General features: G+C 36.3%; 1 protein-coding gene across 1 annotated transcript in view; it reads left to right on the forward strand.

The window, feature by feature from the left end:
- Vwa8 (von Willebrand factor A domain containing 8) overlaps positions 1–21,131 on the forward strand; it is a gene marked incomplete at its 5' end in the record, with an annotated part of 371,699 nt that overhangs the window by 196,195 nt on the left and 154,373 nt on the right. Inside the window, 3 exon segments of the mRNA XM_013506956.1 lie at positions 7,102–7,177; positions 8,999–9,134; positions 17,403–17,522. Of these exon segments, the coding sequence (XP_013362410.1) occupies positions 7,102–7,177; positions 8,999–9,134; positions 17,403–17,522 (332 nt within the window).

Genomic DNA, 21,131 nt, shown 5'->3' on the forward strand with positions numbered 1-21,131 from the left:
TTTTTTGGTTTTTCTCCGGTACTGGGAACCGAACTCACGACCTTGCACTTGCCAGGCAGGCGCTTTTGCCGCTGAGCTAAATCCCCAGCCCCTAATAGTTCATTCTTAATCTTGCTTGCATCACCTATATTTAAGTGCCATTGTTTCATTAATAATTACTAGTGCTCTTTACCTGTATTTTACTACTGGTTTTAAAATAAGCATGAAGAAGTTTATTAGGGAGAATTTAGAAGTGCACTCTTGAAGAAACAGTGTGGGCCTTCTAGACAGAGGTGTGCTATAGTCTAGATCTGGGAAAAAAATTATATTTTTGATGATGTTGTATGTTCCTGAAAAGTATTTTTCAATAGCATTTACTTCTTAATCACTGATTGCTTATATCTTATTGGTGAAAATTATGACTTAGCTCTATTTTAAAGTTATTCCTCTGTTTCAAATACTAAGGCATCTTTTCAGCGCCTCCTTTCAACCATCTTCTGTCTCTTCTTCCTCATGTTTGGCTTATGGTACTGGTTGGAGTGTTCCTGTAATCACTTTTACTTTAGTGAGCTGTGGAGTTAAAGGAAATTTTTATCTGCTCTTTGAAATTCTTGTGCCTCTTCTTTCCTCCTTCATTCTTGGGTTTAACTGTTACTGTTTTTCAAAATGAAGACTCACCATAAATCTATTAAAATGCGGCTCATTAAAATAGCGTTCTCAAAATAAACACCACTATTTTGAGATCTTTCACTTCTCAATAAATTAGAAGATATTCGCTTAATGTCCCTTTACAGGCAGCATTTCAGAACAGATTGTGCTTGCTCTCTAAAGGCCAGTTTTATTTATTTTAACAAAAAAACTACTCTTGATACAATTTAATTACTTCAGTTGCATCTGGAATCATTTTGTTACTATTGATACATTAATAACTCCAACTTCAAAAAAAGCATTAAAATTACAATTAAAATGTGAATAGTGTTCAGCACAATATTTTTGAGCCTATTTATTGGCACAGGCTTTCACTTATAGTTTGTAAGCTGTAAGTGAGAACAACTGGTGATAACATAAATGTCAACAATTAGCTGAACATTCTAATTAATTCATCAAACATTACTGGTAAATGGAAAACCATACTTTAATAAACAGGCTCAACACTAGGTGACAAAGATGTGTTTTACCTTTTCCATAGTATTGTTAAAATCTTGATTCTATTCTAATATTTCAAAATTGCTTTTGAGAGGAACAACTCAAAAGAATGGAAATTGTGTTATTTCTTTGCTAAATTTTGTCTAGTTGATCTATCTCTTTGTGACAATGGGGTATTGAAGTCCCCTGTTATGATGTGTTGCTACTTATTTCATTTTTCATGTCTGTTAAAATTTGTCTTATGTACTTGGGTGCTCCTATGTTTGGTGCATAGATGTTTGATTGTTATCTCTTCCTCTTGAAGTTTCCCCCTCACAAGTATGTAATGACCTTCTTTATCTCTTTTAATTGTTCTTGGTTTACAGTTCCCATTGTCTGCAAACAGAATAACGACACCTGCTTTTTTTCTGGGTACCTGTTGCATGGAATATTGTTTTCCATCCTTTAATTTTCAGTCTGTGAATTTCCTTTTGAGTTAAATGTGTTTCTTGTATACAGCATATTGTTGGATTTTGTTTCTTGATCCAGTCTGCCAGTCTGCTTCTTTTGGTTGGTGAATTGAGTCTGTTTACATTGATGGTTGTAAGTGATATGTATTGGCTTATCTTTGTCATGTTATTTTCCTTCTGTTGGTTCCTCTTCTTTCCCTCTGTTTAATTGCTTGCTCTGCTTGGTGTTTCCTTTCTGTTGTTGTTCTTAAAGTTGTGGTCTTTTTTGTCTCTTTCTAGAATATCTTTTAGAACTCTTTGTAGGGTTGGTTTGGTGATGATGAAGTTCTTCAGTTGATCTTTATTATGGAAATATTTTATTTCTCCATTAATTTTGAAGGATAGTGTTGCAGGGTACATCAGTCTGGGTTGGAAGTTGTTTTCTTTCAGGACCTGAAATATTTTACTCCAAGCTCTTCTTGACTTGATGGTTTGTGTTGAGAAATCTGCCATGATTCTGATGGGCTTTCCTTTATAGGTGATCTGTTTCTTTTCTCTAACAGCTTTTAGTATCCTATTCTTTCGTTGAATTTCTGGGATCTTGATCACTATATGTCTGGGTGCAGATTTATTTTGGTTAGAATTAGAAGTTGCACTTAACTCAGCTATTCCCCTTCTGGGTATTTTTCCTGAAGAAATAAAAATGTCATACTACAGCAATATATGTGCATCCATGTTTATAGCAGCTCAGTTTGTCATAGCTAAATCTTGGAAACAACCCAAATGCCCATCAGCTGAGGAATGGATAAAAAAGATGTGGTATTTCTATACAATGAAGTAGTACTCAGCTATAAAAAAAGATAAACTCCAAGCTTTTATAGGTAAATGGATGCAACTAGAGACTATACTCATTAGTGAAATAAATTGGACCCACATGTGTAAACATCACATTGTCTCCCTGGTGTAAGAACATCAAAGAGCAAATAAAACCCAAAATGTACAATAGATAATAAGTAAAGGAAAGAAAATGCTCAAAGGAAGGAACAACTGGGATGAGGGAAAGAAGAAAAAGAAAGTACTAAGGCATATGATATATGATATATGACTATATATGACTATATATATGACTATATATATATGGATTGATTGCATAACTGTACTGTTCATATCTGATGGTTTGTTGAGCAGAACAGTTAATGATTAAAACTTTTTTTTTAATATTTTGACCAATTTTGCATGCTTGTATCTGGTAATCTGAGCAACTTATGTGACGACAACAATTTGCAGTATGACATCCATTGGTGAATTCCTACATCCTGCCTAGTGACACTATGTATTGTTTCTAATGTTCTTTTGAATTATTATTTTCTTATTCCCTTTAATGATTTGATCAATCTTCTATTCTTACATCTAGTAATCTGAGCAACTTCGTTGAAGATAACAATATGTAATATAGCAACTGCTGTTAATCTCTATCCTTTGGTTTGAAACTCTGTATCATTTTTTAATGTCCTTGCTTTGTATTGTTTGCATTTTGCTATTGTTCTTTTTTTTGTACTATTGTCTTTAAAATAAAAAAAATAAAAGATGGAAATTTTGGTAAAATATTCTCTTAGGGTCAATGCTTTTTGTTTAAAGATACTCATAAATTTGGAGAAATTATTTAATTTATTTATTTAGATGCTTTCTATAAAAGAATCATTATATTGCCTTTAAGAATCCATTCCTTGCTATCTGTAACAATATAGTAAGCACTGTATCATTTACTAAGTTGAAGTTTATAATATCATAGGATGTTTTAGACATCAAGCTTTTTTCTTACTGTCTTAAGTACTATGCAGAGGGTAGTACACTGTTTTCTACCCCTCTATAGTCAGGGTAACTGGCTAAAATAGAAGTCAACCCATTTTTAAGCTCAATATCATTTTGCATATTTTACTAGCCTTTTCTTTTCCTTTGATGCACAAGATGAAAGGATCAAAAAGAACAGAACACACCACTTTATCCTATAAATTCCTCTTTGTCACAGACTACTCCATTGAAAGACGTTTGTGTTTATTCTCATTTTAGTCTATTTTGGAGATATCTGATTTATGCTGCTCCCCTCCAACATATGGCTTTTATTTCTAGCACAGACATCTTTTGAGAAGTCTATTGTAACCATTTATATGCCCCCCAAATTGGCATGCTTTAGAACAAGCTCATTTTCTTCTTTAAAATGAGAATTCAGCTTGAATTTACTCTTCTTAATGTTATGAAGTGTTATACAGTAATTATAATACAGTATTAACTGAATTTCCTTCTGCTGACAATGATGCAAGAGTTCCTTTTTCTTTTTTGGTTCTGGAAGGTGTCATGTTGTTGCCCATTAAATATGTGTGAGCTGAGGTGAGAAATTCATTATATTGCTATAAAAATCAGTGTGAACACATCATTTTCTCTTCCTCACCCCCCCCTTCTCTATTGCTAGAATATTAACAGTGAATCCAAGTGAGTTAAACTCTGTTCTGGATTTGTTCAACACTTTAAAAATTGATTTGTCAGTAAAAGCTAGTATAAAGTATGTCTGAGAGTAAATTTATAAGACTTGTGAATATAGAAAATTGATATATGACTATATATCATAACATTGCACAAGAAACTTTTTCCTCATATCAAAAGTTGATAAGCACCAGTAAGTGGACACAATATTTTTGCTTTCTGAACCATTTCCCAGGTAGACATGTTTTGGTTTTTACTGAAGATAAAAGAGTAATTCTTTGAAGTGGATTCTTTGTAAAGTGTCTGAGCAGTCAGTCATTGTGACAGGTGCTAAGCCTTCTGAGGGCCAGGATCATGGGGGTGAGAGCTTGGAAGAGGAGGCAGGAGGGGCAGTGGGCAAGGCCCAAGGGAATTAACTAAAGACTCAAAGTACCATTTGATCAAATTAGAAGGAGAATTCTTTCAAGTTAGGTGTAAATAAGGCAGGCAGTCTAGAAATTGTAAATGTTAATAATTATTTTGCTATCATGTTTACTCAGACCCTGGTAAGTGAAAACTCTGATATAGAAATTACCCACTATAATTGTAAGTCTATATTCAACTCAACTAGAAGGCGTAAGGACATAAACCATCAACTCTCGGTGCTTTGGCTAGTCATCCCCATGTGTACCTTCTTCACTTGCTGTAATTTCTATTCTGATTTGCAAATGAATTAAAACCATCTCTTACATTTAAGAGAATCAGCCTCAATCTAACCTGACATTTACTAGAATATGTTCCACATTTTCTATTTTAAAAAAGATGTTTCATAAATCAGTACATTTGAAAGTCCATGTACAGTATTGTTTGCTATTACCTAAAGTATTTCTTTTACCTTTTATCATTTTTATTCTATTTTTTAAACAAGTATTTATTGAACTCCTCCTGAGTTAGACATCTACTAGATGTTGGAGACAGAACACAGTCTTAGGTCTTACAGTCTGTGTAAGAAGACAGATATTAAAATAAGTAACTGTGATATTCTATGTTCAGGACTGAAATAGGTGAGATCAGGGCTCAAGCAGGAAAACCTAACTTTATCTACAGAAGGTAAAGAGGGGATTTCCAGGAAGTTCCATCTATGCTGAAAGCTTGAAGATTAAGTAGAAGTTTGAAAAGCAATTTCAATCACAACATGAGCAGTTAGAACAAGTGACTAAAGTTGACGTGTAATTATACTTCCAGTATACTTCATTCTGAGTGGTCTGCCAGATACTATACTTCATTCTAAGTGGTCCATCAGTGACCTTCCTGGGTAGATTCTACTGCTTACCCAAGATCAGATGGCTGATGTATGGCCAGAACCAGAATTTGGATGCTGAGTGATCTGACTCCAGGGTCCTCTTTCTACTACCCCACAACTATGCCTCAAAGAATGAACTGATTTTCATTGAACTCATTTTGCTAAAACAAAAAATAATACTTGAGTGGTACTTAGGTTTGCTTTGTTTTAAATTGACTTGTGATGTTTATTATTTTATAAAAATAGATACACATTTTACAATTTTATATATTGTAGTGAAATTTAGCTTTTGTGTATAATTTTCTGAAGTATCAAGTATATTATGTAGCACAAAGGTCTGAAGCTCATGTTCCAGTAGTATCTTACATATAGCAGACACTCAGACCATACCTTGGCAAGTTTGCATGAGTAAGTAGTAGGGTAGCCTAAAAGACAACATTGAACTCTTCTACAGAAAAGTGTTACTGGCATCTGTAAAGTAATTGCAGTTCTCTGTTTGACATAATGAAGCTGGCCATGTGATTTTTCATTTTAAAGATACAGTGTATGTAGAGGGTACAGATATAAAGTTCTTCTTGAAAATGTTTATCTGTACACATTTGGCAAGAATGTCTGTAGGTGATATAAACTTCCTACCTCATCAGGAAAGAGCCTCATTATGTCAGATTTACTCGCTTACCTTAGAAGATCATGATTTTAAAGAAGACTAGATAAATAGTAGAAAGTAGGTTTACAGAAATAAAATGGATTACCTTAATCTCAGCAGAAATGATAAAATCCATGAAGTAATTCTTCAGTATTCTAGGAGTGCAGTGAGATAGTCCAGCTTTAGCATCTTGTGACATCAAGTTGGGTCTGAATGTATAATTTATACACTTGCTTTTTGTAATTGGCATGTCAGTATACCAATCATTACTGGACTTTCTATCAAAATTATTTTTAGATAACAAATATTATATATAATATGTGATATGAATTTTTAAAAATTTCTCTTCACCCTCAGGAGGTGACTTTGAGATATGAAATGGTTACAGAGATTACCAAAATGAAGAGCCTGGTTAATGTGCAACCCTGGATTAATTCCTGAACCCTTGTAGTTTGCTAAATGTGATAAAAAGTAGAGTATCTAGATTTAAAATTTATTACAGTAAAAGACACTTTGCCATTAACCCTCCTTATCATATTCCCCCCTCTTTGAACACACTTACCCCTTGTTTTTGCTACTTTCTGAAGCAGCTCTGGAAGTCATTTTTCAGTGAGTTTTAGTTGAACTGTTGTGGCTGTGTCAATGTTCTGAACTGATTCAAAACACTCACTTTTTGTGGTCATTTTGACTTTGAGGAAAAGCCAGGAGTTTCATGCAAGATCCGCTGACTAAAGTAGGTGAGACACTGATGTTTTTACAAGCCTCCCTTTCCATCACATGGCACTTGAAGGCAGCCTTCGCTGTATTTTTATCACACCTGTGAAGACACTCACAAAACAGGACTTGCAGAATTGCTTCCGAAAGTGGCAAGAACAATGAGATAAGCGTGTTAGAAGTGAGAGTGGGTATTTTGAGGGGGATTAATGGCAGCATGTCTTTTACTGTAATAAAAATTTAAAATATTTTAGTATTTACCATATTTTTATCATCCTTTGTGTAATCAACAAAAATAGTGAAATTCTGTAATTTTTATGGTATAGCAGGGTCATGAACAAGAGAATTCTTGTGTTGTATTTTTATCCATAGTCAAGCAGCAGTTTATTTCCTTACTAATTGTAAACATGTTTGTCTGACTCTAGGGACACCACTGTGCAGACACTTACTCTTCAGCCATCAGTTAGAGATGGACTCATTGTGTACGAAGATTCACCTTTGGTTAGTAATCCAACTGTATGGCTATTTTGATGTACTTTTGAGTGACAGCTGTATTTCAGCCTTTGAGAGGGTGGAGAGAATCCCTATAGACTCTAATGTCTTTTAGTCTAACTGGAACATACTCATTCTTGTGTTATTTTAGGGGAGGGTATTTAAATGCAAGTTATTGGGAAAATACCATGTTTTCTTATTCTTTTCTCTCTTCAGAGAGACTTAGCAATGGCAGGAGTCCTCTGTCAATATCTCTTGCAGCTCTTGTTTTCAAATGTATAGAGTTTGAAATTAGGTAATATTTCTAGAAAAATTTCTAAAAATGATTTTAGATAATAGCTTTAATGTTCAGAAAGCTGGGGTCTTCAGCTTCCTACTTGAGACCCAAAGAAATCCCAGTGTGCCAGAAATGTTCCTCTGTGTAGGTAACTTCTGCAGAGCAGTGGTGAAAATAAGACATCGTGGAACCTCTGTGGTTCTGACCCCTGGGATTGGAGCCTTTAGTATCTCCTGCCTGGTCTCCCAGGTTGGGTCCAACTTTCCCTGAACAGAGATGGGGCTGGAAGTAGAAACTGCATGTTTTCTTTTCCTAAAATTCAGTTTATTGTTACCTTAAATTTTTAAATTTGTTTAGAATTTATTCGTTTAGAATATGTTATAAAATATTTGTGGTAAAAGGAATCATCCATTTATTGATCTATACCTCCTTAAAATTATTCATCAAAACTATGCAATAAGAAACTTCATGATATAGTTGACTACAAAATAATTCTTACTATTCAAAAAAAGGTAATGTCATGATTCATACAGTCACCCAAGACCTAGGATTCTTTTTTCTTTTCCCCTCTTCCTGTTCAAGCAGTTGCCAAGACTATAGATTTCACATCTTCAGAACTCTTTAGATCAGTGTAATATTCTTTATTTCTATTTGTTTCAAACCCATCCTCAATCAGGTACCCAAACACTTTTTAAGCAAATTATTACAGTAATCCCCTTGTAAACTGTTGCACAGATTGTTGCCAGCTTAAATATGCTAAAGTGTAGTTTTATACTCTAATTTTCACCATGACTGAACTCACAAATATTGAAATATATCCCATTACTTAATGAGATAAGTACGTGTTTCTTGGTCTGGAAACTCAGTCCTTAGTGGTTGAGCCCAGTCTAACCCACCAGTGTCTTTTCTTACATTTACCCTTCATATCAGCCAATACAGACTTACTCGTATTCACTTTTTATTAAATATATCCCCAGAGTTTGATCACTGATTCCCCTTATCTTGAATACCCACTTGTTTAGTACTGTCCATTCTGATCTATTAAAATGATGTTACACTTTTTTTTTGGCAGAGGGGATTAAACCCCAGACCCCTGCACAGAGCTACATTTCCAGCGCATTTTATTTGGAACATTACATTTGTTATGGTTCTGTTAAGAGCAATGTCCCAGCATTCACAATTGCTTGTGATATCTCACTTCTTTTTTTTTTTTTTTGGTTTTTCTCCGGTACCGGGAACCGAACTCACGACCTTGCGCTTGCCAGGCAGGCGCTTTGCCGCTGAGCTAAATCCCCAGCCCCGATATCTCACTTCTTAACCTCCATGAAACTTTAATCTATTTATTATACTTGTTCTAAACCCCACTATTCTAGGGCTTGAAATATTGTTGTGTACTACAGCCATAGGAACAATCCTAATTCTGAAGGGAAATGGAAGAAGTACCCATAACTTAAAACCAGCTCTTATAAATCCAAAGCAGGAAGTGATAGTTGTAATAATGGTTACTTTCCTTGTTTGTTTGCCTGTTTATGGTACATTTTCTGTCTTCAAAGGTTAAAGCAGTAAAGTTGGGACATGTGCTGGTAGTAGATGAGGCGGACAAAGCCCCAACAAATGTCACTTGTATTTTGAAAACTCTGGTAGAAAATGGAGAAATGATTTTAGCAGATGGAAGACGCATTGTTGCAAGTGAGTATGGAAAGAAAATTTGCTTTAATGTATGCATTTTTGTATCTTTGCTGTCAAGTCACACATTTAGTTGACTCCCTATTTAAAAAACATTAAGGATAAATCTAATATAGGTTAAATTGTATTGAGAATTATTTGCCAAAATTATTATCTAAATCTAGATTTGTCAATTTTTCTTTTTTCTTTTTTTTTTTTAGTGAGGGGCTTAAACCCAGAACCAGGACTTCACTCAGTGCTGAGTACTTGCTCACACACTCAGCTCTACCCTGCATCCCTGGGCCCTAGTTTTTCTTTTTAGAGTTAGACAACATGGGGCCAGGGACATAGCTCAGCGGCACAGTGCCTGCCTGACAAGTACAAAGTCCTAAGTTCAATTCCCAGTACCAAAAAAAAAAAAATAGAGTTAGACAACATGTTTGGAAATTTCAGTAGTAGTACTAGTATTAGGACAAATCAGCTTCCTATTTTTCTCTTTGAAAATATGAACATATAATCTTTGTACTTATTTCTCAATTATTTGTGGATGATTTATTTTGCTTAATTATTATCTGGGATTCTTTAAGTTTCTGGCATATTTCCAGTACTTACAATATTAATTTTTTCTGTTAGCTCAGTATAATTAGAAAAATTTGCCAGTCATTTTAATTTACATAGATTTGTGTTTATATAGGTGTGAACAAAACATATGGTGAATGTTTAAATTTAAAGAAACTTACTACAGTAAAAAAAATATTGCCATTAATCCTCCTCAGAATAGTCCCTCTTGCTTCAAACACAGTTATCCCATTGTTCTGCCCACTTTCTCAAGCAGTTCTGGAGGTCCTCGTTCATGTTTTTAGTTGCGCTATTGTGGCTGCCTTACTGTGCTGAAATAATTCAAAATGTTTATTTTTGATCTTCTGAAGACACACATGAAAGGATTTCCAGAACTGCTTCAGAATCTGGGAAGCCTAATGGCATAAATGTGGCCAAAGCATGGGGGAATATTATGAGGGTGATTAATGGGTCTTTTTCTGTACTGAATTGTTTTTATTTAAATATTCACTGTATATTTTGTTTTACATATTATATATTACATATTATATATTATATACTGTCTTTACATATATATTACCTGCACACTTTTATCTCAGGAAAAAGTTACTCTTTGTTTTGGATTGTCTTCCCTTTTCCACCCACACACCCTTTTGTTGTGTTCACTAGGCAAAAATGATGATAGATAAATCTCATCATACATGGAAGTTTAGTTTCTGTAATGCAATGTGAGAACATTTTCTAGTTCCTAATTTCACATTTTTTTGCTTCCTGAAAAGACTTGAGAATCCATAAGTAGCCATTGAAAATACATAGCAAATAAAATTCTAACCAAATAAGTTGGAACTAATAAATAACATCTTAAGATTTGAAGAGAGGATATGAAAAAGGCTCCATTGTAAAAGCAGACGTTCTTCCTCGCAGAAGTTTTCTATTGGACATCATCATTGCAAGTCTGCCATTTCTCAGCCTCAGCTCAACAGTGATAACCATAGTTTGATATTTTAATTTTACAATGAGTTTGTGAAAAAAATTAGAATTTGAGTTGAATCTAATAAACATCATCTCTTAACAATACCGTGCAGATTTTTAGGATTAGAATTCTTCCTATCCTGAACTGAAAGGGATGGATTGCACACAAGCTCATTTATGGAAGCTGGTATCATCCTGGTCACAAAATCAGAAAAAGATCCACCTGAAAAAGAAAGCTATAGGCCAGTCTTGTCAAAAAAAACATATATGCAAAACTTCTCAATAAGATATCCACAAATAGAATGCAGTGTATTATCAAAAAGATCACACATTATGGTCAAGTAGTTTCATGCCAGAGACACAAGGGTAGTTGAACATATGTGGGTCAATAAATGTAATGTATCACATAAAGAGAAGTAAGGTCAGAAACCACATGATCATTTCAATAGATAGAGAAAAGGCTTTCAACAAAATCCAACACCCCTTCATGATTTAAAAAAAAAAAAAACCTGAAGAAAACAGATATAGAAGGACTATACCTGAATATGATAAAAGTTATATATGACAAACTAATAGCCACTGTCATACTAAATGGGCAAAAACTAAAAGTATTCCCCCCGCCAAAATCAGGAACAAGACAAAGACATCCACTATCACCTCTTCTATTGAACCCACTACTTGAATCATTAGTCAGAGAATTAGGCAAGAGAAAGAAACAAAAGGGATACATATAGGAGAGGAAGAATTCAAATTATCATTATTTGCAGATGACATGATTGTCTACATAGAAGACCCAAAGAATCCCACCAAAAACTCTTATAATTAATAAAAAAATTCAGCAATGTAGCAGGGTACTAGAACAAATACATAAAAATTATTAGCATTTGTGTGCACCAGTGAATGGGATGAAAAGGAAATCATGAAAATAATATTATTCACAGTAGCTTCAAGAAAAATGAAATATCTTGGGATTAACCTGACCAAGGAAGTGATAGACCTCTGTTAATAAAACTATAGAGATTGAAGAGAACATCAGAAAATGTAAAGATGTAGCCTGCTCCTGGGTAGGCAAAAGCAATATTGTCAAAATGGCCACACTCCCAAAACTATTATACAGATTCATTGTAGTCTCAGTCAAAACACCAACAGCATACTTTGCAGATTTAGAAAAAACAATCCTAGAAATCATATGGATTTTTACATGAAAAGATCCAGAATATCAAAAGCAATTTTGGGCAACAAGAGTGAAGTAGGAGGCATAGTAATACCTGACTTGAAGCTATACTACAAAGCAATCGTGGTAAAAAAGAAAAAAATACATGGAATGAAAACAGATACATGGATCAGTAGAACAGAATCAAGGATAAAGAAACTTCCCCAGACACATCCATCCATTTGATCTTTGACAAAACACCAAAAACATAGGTTGGAGCAAAGATATCCTATTTAACAAGAGGTGCTGGGAAAACTGGTTATCTGTGTGCAGGATATCAAAACTGGACCCTTATCTCTCACCATATACTAAATTAAAATCAAAATGAATCAAAGCTCTAAATATTAAAACAGAAACATTAAAACTACTGGAAGATAAAATAGTGAAACACTTGAAGACATAGGTGTAGGAAAGGATTTTCCAAACAGAACCACAATTGCACAAAATATAACAGCAGGAATGGACAAGTGGGACCATATCAGACTGAAGTGCTTCTGTACAGCAAAGGAACCAGCTGGTAGAATGAAGAGGAAACCTACTGAATGGGAAACAAAATTTGCCAGCTACTGCTCAGACAGGTGACTAATATCTAGAATATAAAAGAACTCAAAAAAATAAAGCCACCTAAAATTAAAGATCTAGTCAAGAAATGGGAAAGAGAAATGAAGAGACACTTCACAGAGGAAGAAATACAAATGGTCAAGAAATATATTTTAAAGCCCTCAACATATCTATCCATTAGAGAAAAGCAAATTAAAACAACGGTAATACTCCATCTTACTCCAGAAAGAATGGCAGTCATTAAAACATTAAATAATAAATGCTAGAGAGATTGTGGTGAAAAAAGACCCTTTCTTCATTGTTGGTTCTAATGTATACTAGTACAGCCATTATGGAAAGCAGTATGGGGATTTCTTAAAGAGCTAAAATTGGAAATTACATATGACCTAGCAATCCCCCTGATAGGCATCTTCTCCAGAGAGCTTAAGACGTCATACTACAGTGGTCCATGCATACCAGTGTTGATAGCAGCACAACTCATAATGGCTAATCCTGGAAACAACCTGTACACGGATGAACAGATGATTGGATAAAACATGTGGCATCTATATATAGTGAAATACTACTCTGCTATAAAAAATGACACTTGAGACATTTGTAAGAAAATGAATGTGCCTGAAAAATATAATGTTGATTAAAATAAACCAGACATACAAGCTTAAATACCATATTGTATCTCTTCTTTGAGTGAGGCAAAATAGAAACAGAGAATAATAAAGAATGGTTAGGGGGCTGGGGATTTAGCTCAGCTGCACAGCGCCTGCCTGGCAAGCACAAGGTCATGAGTTCAATTCCCAGTACTGGAAGAAAACCAAAAGCAAAACCAAAAAAAAAGAAGGGATAGAAGGGAGCAAAGGAATAGATCTCTTACAATAAGGAAGTGATTCAAGGGGAAAAGTGCAAAGGGTAAGGAGGAGAGGAAGGGGAAATAAATAGAATAAGGATATACCGTGTACAGGACCTAGTAACCTCAGTTAATGTAAACATTGTATGTGATAACTTGAGCTGAGATTAATAATATCAATAATAATTAAAACTGGGATAGGAACTTGGAGGAGAGGGAGGGAAGCGGATCAAAAAAAAGAAGCAAGCTGTGGTGTGTGCATATAACTACTTCCCAGGATGATTGTGAACTGCATGAACTAATAAAAGAAAATTAATTTTTTAGAAAAGACTTCTTCCTATCCTTTTTAGAGGCATTTGCAAAGGCACTGAAGTAGAAAAAAGAAAGAATTGCTAAAACAATTACAGTTAATGAATAATTGTAAATGAGGTGCACCTGCGCATCTGTGTGTATGCGTGAGTTGGGGTATGTGTGTGTGTTGCTAGGGATTAAGCCCAGGACCTCACCAATGCTTAACGTGCATTTCTACACTGAACTCTTCACCAGCCTTATAGGTTATGTTTTAAACAAAAGTACACAAAGCCTTTTTGAACAGAGATTTTTTAAGTTTTTTTTTATTTTAAAGAGAAATAAAACCAAAATTTCAAAACAAGATAATAGGAGGGTAGCAATGGTTAATACATTGCATATTGTTATCTTTCCATTAGTAACTTGGAGTACAAGATATAGGCATTTAATTGTCCAAATAATATTAGCACAAATCTTTCTTTTCAATGAACTAAGAGAAATTAGTAGTATAAACTATCTTAACTATCGTATATATATATGTATAATTTTTTTGCTTTTCCCTTTTTTCTTTTCTCTTTTCCCCCATCCCAGTTTCTGTTTCCTTTTAAACAGTTTCTTCACATTTTACAATATCTATTGTACATTCTGGATCTTATTTATTCTTTCAGCTTCTCACACTAGAGATATAATATGTTTGCACATGTGCATCTGGTTTATTTTACTTATGAATATGGTCTCAAGTTGCATCCATTTACCTATAAAAGTCTCCAGTTTATCCTTCTTTATGGCTGAGTAGTACTTCATTGTATAAAAAGACCGCATCTCTTTTATCCATTCCTCTGTTGATGGACATTTGGGTTGTTTCCAAGATGTAGCTATTACAAATTATGCTGCTATAAACATGGGTGTACATATATCATTATGGTACAGTGTTTTTAATTATTCTGGGAAGATACCCAGCAAGGCAATAGCTGGGTCAAATGGAATCTCTAATCCTAGTTTTTTGAGAAATCTTCACACTGATTTTCACAATGGTTGTACTAGTCTACACTCCTACCAACAGTGGAGAAGGGTTCCTTTTACCCCACAGCCCCTCCAGCATTTGTTATTGATTTCTTAATGATACCCATTCTTTCCAGGGTGAGATGGAATTTCACTGTTGTTTTAATTGCATCTCTCAAATGACCAGTGATGTGGAACATTTTTCCATATGTTTATTTTCAGTTTGTTTTTCTTCATCTGAGAAGTGTGTATTCATCTCAGATGCCCATTTTTGGATTGGGTCTTTAAATTTGGGAAACTGGTGCAGAAGACTGGAGGGAAAGAAGAAAGAGATAAAAAGAACAGATCAGAACAAAAATCATAAAGAGGGGCTGGGCGTAAAGCTCAGTGGCACAGCACCTGCCCAGCAAGAGCAAGGTCCTGAGTTCCATTCCTGGTCCCCCCCGCAAAAAAAAATTCATAAAGAGGCTGAAAACCATGTGTATACTCATATAAAAACAAGATCAAACAATGAAGGAGAAAAGAACAAAAACAAAAAACAAAACAAAACAACAACAAAAAACAAACGAGAGAAAAAAAGTCCATTTCCAGATTTGTCTCTGCTGTCACTGGTAGACAGCGTGTGGAGACAGAGTCCCGAACTGTGCCAGTCTATCCCAGCAAGCCAGTAGTAGCTTTTTGGCAGGGTAGTGGATTATCTCAGCAAGTCTGCATCTTCAGGCTAAGACTGGACTCATTCAGCCTGCAGCCATCAGGGCACCTTCCGTGGGCCTGAGCTGGAAGCCACTAGGTGGAACTCGCAGCCACCCTGAGCTCTGAGCTCAGTCAGCCCCTCTCCAAGATGGCTCCCAGCCACTCACTCTCTCGCGTGGGACTGAGCCCTCAGCATCCGTGGACAGCTAGTGCAGTCCTTTATGTCTGCTGATCCCTTCTACCTCTGTGTGTCACCATGGAGGCCTCAGGGATCACCAGCAGTCACTGTGAGTCCACAGGTTTGAATCGCTCCTCTTGCATATCGAGTCCTATCTCAGAAAGAAGATACAGCCAGTACCTCCTTGCTCTTCATTGAAGTTTTTCTCTTCACTCTCCCTGTGGGCTTCAGTTTGCACCTCAGTTGTTCCCGGGTCCAGAGGACCCACTTCCCTCCTGCTTGTCTTCCTCATATCGCTATATTCCAGCATCTGGACAGCCACATTCAGAGAGGCTCTTTGTCTCCTGCTTACCGCTCTGTCATCCTGGTCAATCCTCTCTGAACAGAGCTTTATAAACAACTAATTTTAGGTATTTTTTATTTTCTTTGCTTTTTAAAAAAAAATTTCATTTTTATTGTCATATTTGCTTTAGTCAATTAATTAAATTTTGCCTTTGACCAAATAGCCTTGTTTTTCACACTACTAAAATTAATTGGGACCAAATGTTAAAACTATACCTTGTATTAGCACATGGATATGGGACAGCTTGACAGATTACTGTCTGGTGTTATAAAAAAATTATGACTGTAGGTTCTTACAGACTTATTTCAAATAAAACTGCAGGTGTATCACAGCCATCATGTTTTAAAGATGGATAGCCCAAGGCTGAGTTTTAAACAAACCCAGATGGTAAATGGTTCTTCTTAAAATAAATATAATAAAATTTTTATTATCTGAAATTATTGTCTGAACTAGCAGTTTTATCTGTAATATACATTAGCCAGTAAATTGTAATTCTCCATTTCTTTAATAATTTTAACATTTGCATAAAGAAAGCTCCAGTCAATTTGACATCACTTATTTTAAGAACTGTATTAGAATACGCTAATTGGAAATAAATCAGTGTTTTGCTAATGAATCAACTAGAATTTGAGACCTTGATTCTAGGTAGTTAGGTTGTAGGAAGTATGATCTAAACAGAAAAGGCTTCTTACACTACACAGTGCCAACCTGTATGCCCAGGGACGTAGCTGATGAAAAACTAAAGCACACTGGGAGTTATCCTTTGGGTATTCTTTGGATTATGTCATTATTTTTAAATCTTTTAAATTGTTTAAAAATAGTAATTACATCCCAATCCAGGTTTAAGTACTGTAAGACAGTAGCACAGTGTGATTGTTTGTTTATTCAGTACCGAGTGTCAAAACCCAGGGCCTTATACGTGCTAGGCAAGCATTTGCTCACAGAGCCAGACCCACCCTGTTTCCTTTTTAGATGTGTGTTGAATTTACATAAATATGCAAGTTCCTATGTGTCTTACTTTTCTCTCATTGCTGAGACAAAATACCTGACCCCCAAAGTTAAAGGAGGAAAGGTATTTTTAGCTCACAGTTATAGAAGTTTCAGTCCGTAATTGGCTGACTCCAAGGCAGGGTGGTTGGCAGATAGGCATCACAGAGTAGAACCAGTTTGTGGTGTGCAGAAAGTAGCAAAGCAAGCAAGACAGGAGACAAGCCTTGTTCTGTCCCTTTTATTGTATCCAGGCTACTGGGAGTAGGGTGGTGCCAAACCAATCAGTATTCTGATTTAGTAATCACCTGCCCTTAATCTTAGCGTCCTTAAGCCTAGCATTGCACCATGAATCAGTCACACACTCTAGATTCAGCCACCTCTGAAAACTCCCACCTATGACTGCATGAGGCTTTGGGGGACCTAAACACAAGCCATAACACTATGTAAGTTAGCACATGTTTTATCAGTATACTGTTCATGTGCAAGATTTCTCAGGAAAGTTTGTTTTTCCATAATGTAGTTATTATAGAAGACATCTTGGAGTTTAGTTATCCTTGAACAGTAGGACTATTTATGTTAAAGTCTATAAATTGATATTCTTAAGAATTATTAAATATCAGTGAAGAATAAATAAAAATTTTCTTTTTCAGATTCTGCTAATGTGAATGGAAGAGAAAATGTTGTTGTGATTCATCCTGACTTTAGGATGATTGTTCTGGCCAACAGACCTGGATTTCCTTTCTTAGGCAATGATTTCTTCGGCACCTTAGGTAAAAGCAATAATAACAATGGTTCTGCTAATAATAAGGCCTAATGGCTGTCCTGCTCACCATGTGCTGTGCTGTCATCAGTACTTACTCCTGTAAGAGTCTCTGTTAACCCCAGTTCAGAGAACAATGTCTGATATTCAGAGAGAGAAATTACTTTCTTTCAGTCACTTAGTTAATGAGTGGTAGAACTAGGCTTCATACCTAAATCTACCTGATTGTAGAACCTTTTTTCTTGAACAGTTAACTACACTTTGTTGTTTATGCCATCTTGAAATGAAATAAGAAATACTTCTTAGTGTCTGTTTTTGTCATATACCCCTAAATATGACAAGGTCAGCCCAGAGCAGACATTCATTCTGATTATAGAGAGATCCTGGGATAAACTTAAATATCTGAAAGCTTGAAAAAGGACTTTTCTTCTCTATACATACAAATAATACTCAGACTTATACTCAGCATGCAACAGGCCCAGGCTCCTGGCAAGATTTTGATCTAGGAATTCCACATCAAAGGATTTATCCAAGGAATTTACTTGTGCAGTGATATGACTGCAAGAATAGGCAGTACACTATTTTTTATAACAGGAAGAGTGAAAGCAACCCAAATGCCCATCTGTATGGAACTAAATAAAGAAATTCTGTTATATTCACAGAATAAAACACTGTGCAACTGTAGTATTTAGAAAAAAGAATTAGTTAATGTGATAGGCTGAAATTTAAAAAAAAATCAATCCTCAAAACATTAGTTGAACAATGAATCATAAAAGTGGGTATAGTTGTCTACTATTTGTATGTTTTTAATGCAGAAAGCATAGATGTACATGTATAGACTTATATATGCCCAGAATTTCTCCTAAAGAGTTTATAAGAAACTGATAAGAAAGGTTGTTTGCATTGGAGGTCATGAATGAATGTGTTATATGTTAATTTATCCTATTTTTGTAGTTTTTGCTATATGCAGATATTACTTTGGAAGTCATTAAGAGTTCATGTATTACTGATGTTCTTAGCAATATAGCAGTGTGAACATACCATTGTAAATCTGTAATTGTTTGTAGTGTGAAAATATTTGAGTTCTTTTTATGTTTATTTATTTATTTATTTATTTGGTTTTTTTCTGGTACCGGGAATTGAGCTCACGACCTCATGCTTGCCAGGCAGGTGCTGTGCCACTGAGCTAAATCCTCAGCCCCTCTTTTTATGTTTATGTTCCTCATAGGTCACCATACTGCCCAGGACACCCCTCACCACATTTATTTTAATATCTATAAGAACATTCATTCTCTACTCTGTCTCCATCTTCCATCCACCCTCAAATCTGGAAATCTACTCCACGTCTGCTGTTGCTCAGATGAAATTCTGGTTTTCCCCTGCGTTCCCCCTGCCCACTGAAGTCCTTTCAGGCAGGGGTGCTTTTTCCTTCCACAGTGGACCTGGAAGAAGTAAAGCATCTTTTCTTTTTAATGCTGCTGCTACTGGGTTATTCTCTTTGCCTCTTCCCTAAAATTCTCCAGCTTTACATCTGGTGTCTTCTACCCCTAATTGCTTTTTTGTTATTTTTCAGTGAGTTTTAGCTTTTTGTTCCCTGTCACTCCACCTAACTGTACTTCTTCTTTTAGTGTGGTTGCCGTGTAACATGTGGCCTTTTGCAGTCTTGCCTCTTGACTTCTTGGATGTCTTTATTCTAGTGATCTTATCCTGTACTATACCTCAACTACTCACTCCCATGAACATACATAATTTAAGTAACTGCCCTCTTCTGTAATCTCAGTTTCATAATTATGTTCTCATTTTTTTGGGGATTTCTATTTCATCCCTACACCTACCACTGCTAATCTTTCTAGCTAGGACTTCTACTATATCTGACAACCCTTCAAACCTATTAAAAATGCCAGACCATTGAGCCGACCACCTTTTCACTAACCCTCCTTTATTAGTCACTTACTTGTCCCTGAGACATACCCTGATATCCAGAGTGTAAAGCAGGAGAGATTTGATGTAGCTCACCATTCCCGATTGGCTGGCTACAAGGCAGAAACATCATGGGGAAAGAGTGTGGCAGATCACAGCCGCTTAGTTCACGGCACTGGGAAGCAGAACAGAAGAGTGCCCAAGGACCAGACGTAGATGCCAAGGCCACCCCACCCTGACTCACCCTTGCATGCCTAAATGTCTCCGCCAAACCCCGAAGCCAGTCCCAAAGCCAGTCGAGGTGAACTGCACCCTAGCTAGCACACCTCCCATGGTGTATCTTCTCCCTTCCAACGCCTGCCTGCATTTTCCTCACTCACTTTCACTTCCACGTTCACTCACACCTACTGCTCTTCGGGCATGAGTCTCAGCTTCCTCTTCCTTCTCTCCTCTTGCTGGTTACTCCCAGTTCTCCCCCACAGCGAGCCTATGCATGTGCACCTGAGTGTGGTTAGAAAAAAATCACAGAACCTTTCCAAAAAAGCTCACTTTAAATTGTTGACTGTGGCCCTCAGATGTCCCCTAGTACAGCCGCATCACGTTTCCCTGGTTCTTTCATTTCCTGCGCTCCTTGGCGTGTAATTCCATTCTTCTCACTCTTACAGCTCTAACACCATATAGTGCTGTAGAAGATGGTTTTAAAATTATACATCAGTACTCACTTGAGAGACCGAAGTGAATAAATTCATGGAGTGGGAAGGAGATGTTCACTTTCCCTTGCATCTCCCTCCCTCCCCAGAATTCAGTTACTGACTCTCCTTCTAGATACTGAGTACTTTTTCCTGGCTTCTCACTGCAGTGAGGACACGAAAGCAGTTAGAAGCTAATGTGCGTAGTCTCTGCCACCCACTCTTCGACCCACAGCGGTCTTCTGCCTTCCAACCTGCTACAGGCAAACGCTGTTCACACCTCATCTACAGCCGGTCCCGCCTGATGCGCACTCTATCTCAGCCTCTCCCGGATTCTGCGCCAACAGTTCTGTCCCTTCTCTTCTGCTTCACAGTTCCCTGTCTATTAGATCATTCCTATCATCACACAATCTGCCAGTTCCTCAGTCTTAGAAAAAAGACTCACTTAATCCTGCTGTTTTACCAGCGGCTGCTGCATTCTTTCTGCTTTTGGTTTTTTTTTTTTTTTGTCTTTTTTTGGTTTTTCTCCGGTACCAGGAACCGAATTCACGACCTTGCGCTTGCCAGGTAGGCGCTTTGCCGCTGAGCTAAATCTCCAGCCCCTCTTTCTGCTTTCATTTGCCGCAGAAGAACCCTCTCACAATTGCTCATGCTCAGAAGAATTGGCCATACTTGTCATCGCCTTTCTTCTTTGCCACGCTCAGATCCATTCTAATCACATTTGGGGGTACAGTACTGGGAACTGAATCCAGCACTGCATCCCTGTACTCAGCTACATCCCTATCCCCCTTTTTAATTTTCATTTTGAGGCAGTCTAAGTTGCTAAGTTGCCCAGGCTGGGCAAGAACTTGTGATCCTCCTGCCTCAGCCTCCCAAAGCACTCTGCCTTCAGGCAAATGCCATCACATAGGGTGCTAATCAGTACCCACTGTGCCATAGAAATAATTCTTGGCTGCATCACCAGAGACTTTTCCACTCGTAAATATTGCGATCAATTTGGAGTCCTTATA

Source organism: Chinchilla lanigera, unplaced genomic scaffold (genome assembly GCF_000276665.1).
Source record: "Chinchilla lanigera isolate Chin_1 unplaced genomic scaffold, ChiLan1.0 scaffold00117, whole genome shotgun sequence".
NCBI lineage: Eukaryota > Metazoa > Chordata > Mammalia > Rodentia > Chinchillidae > Chinchilla > Chinchilla lanigera.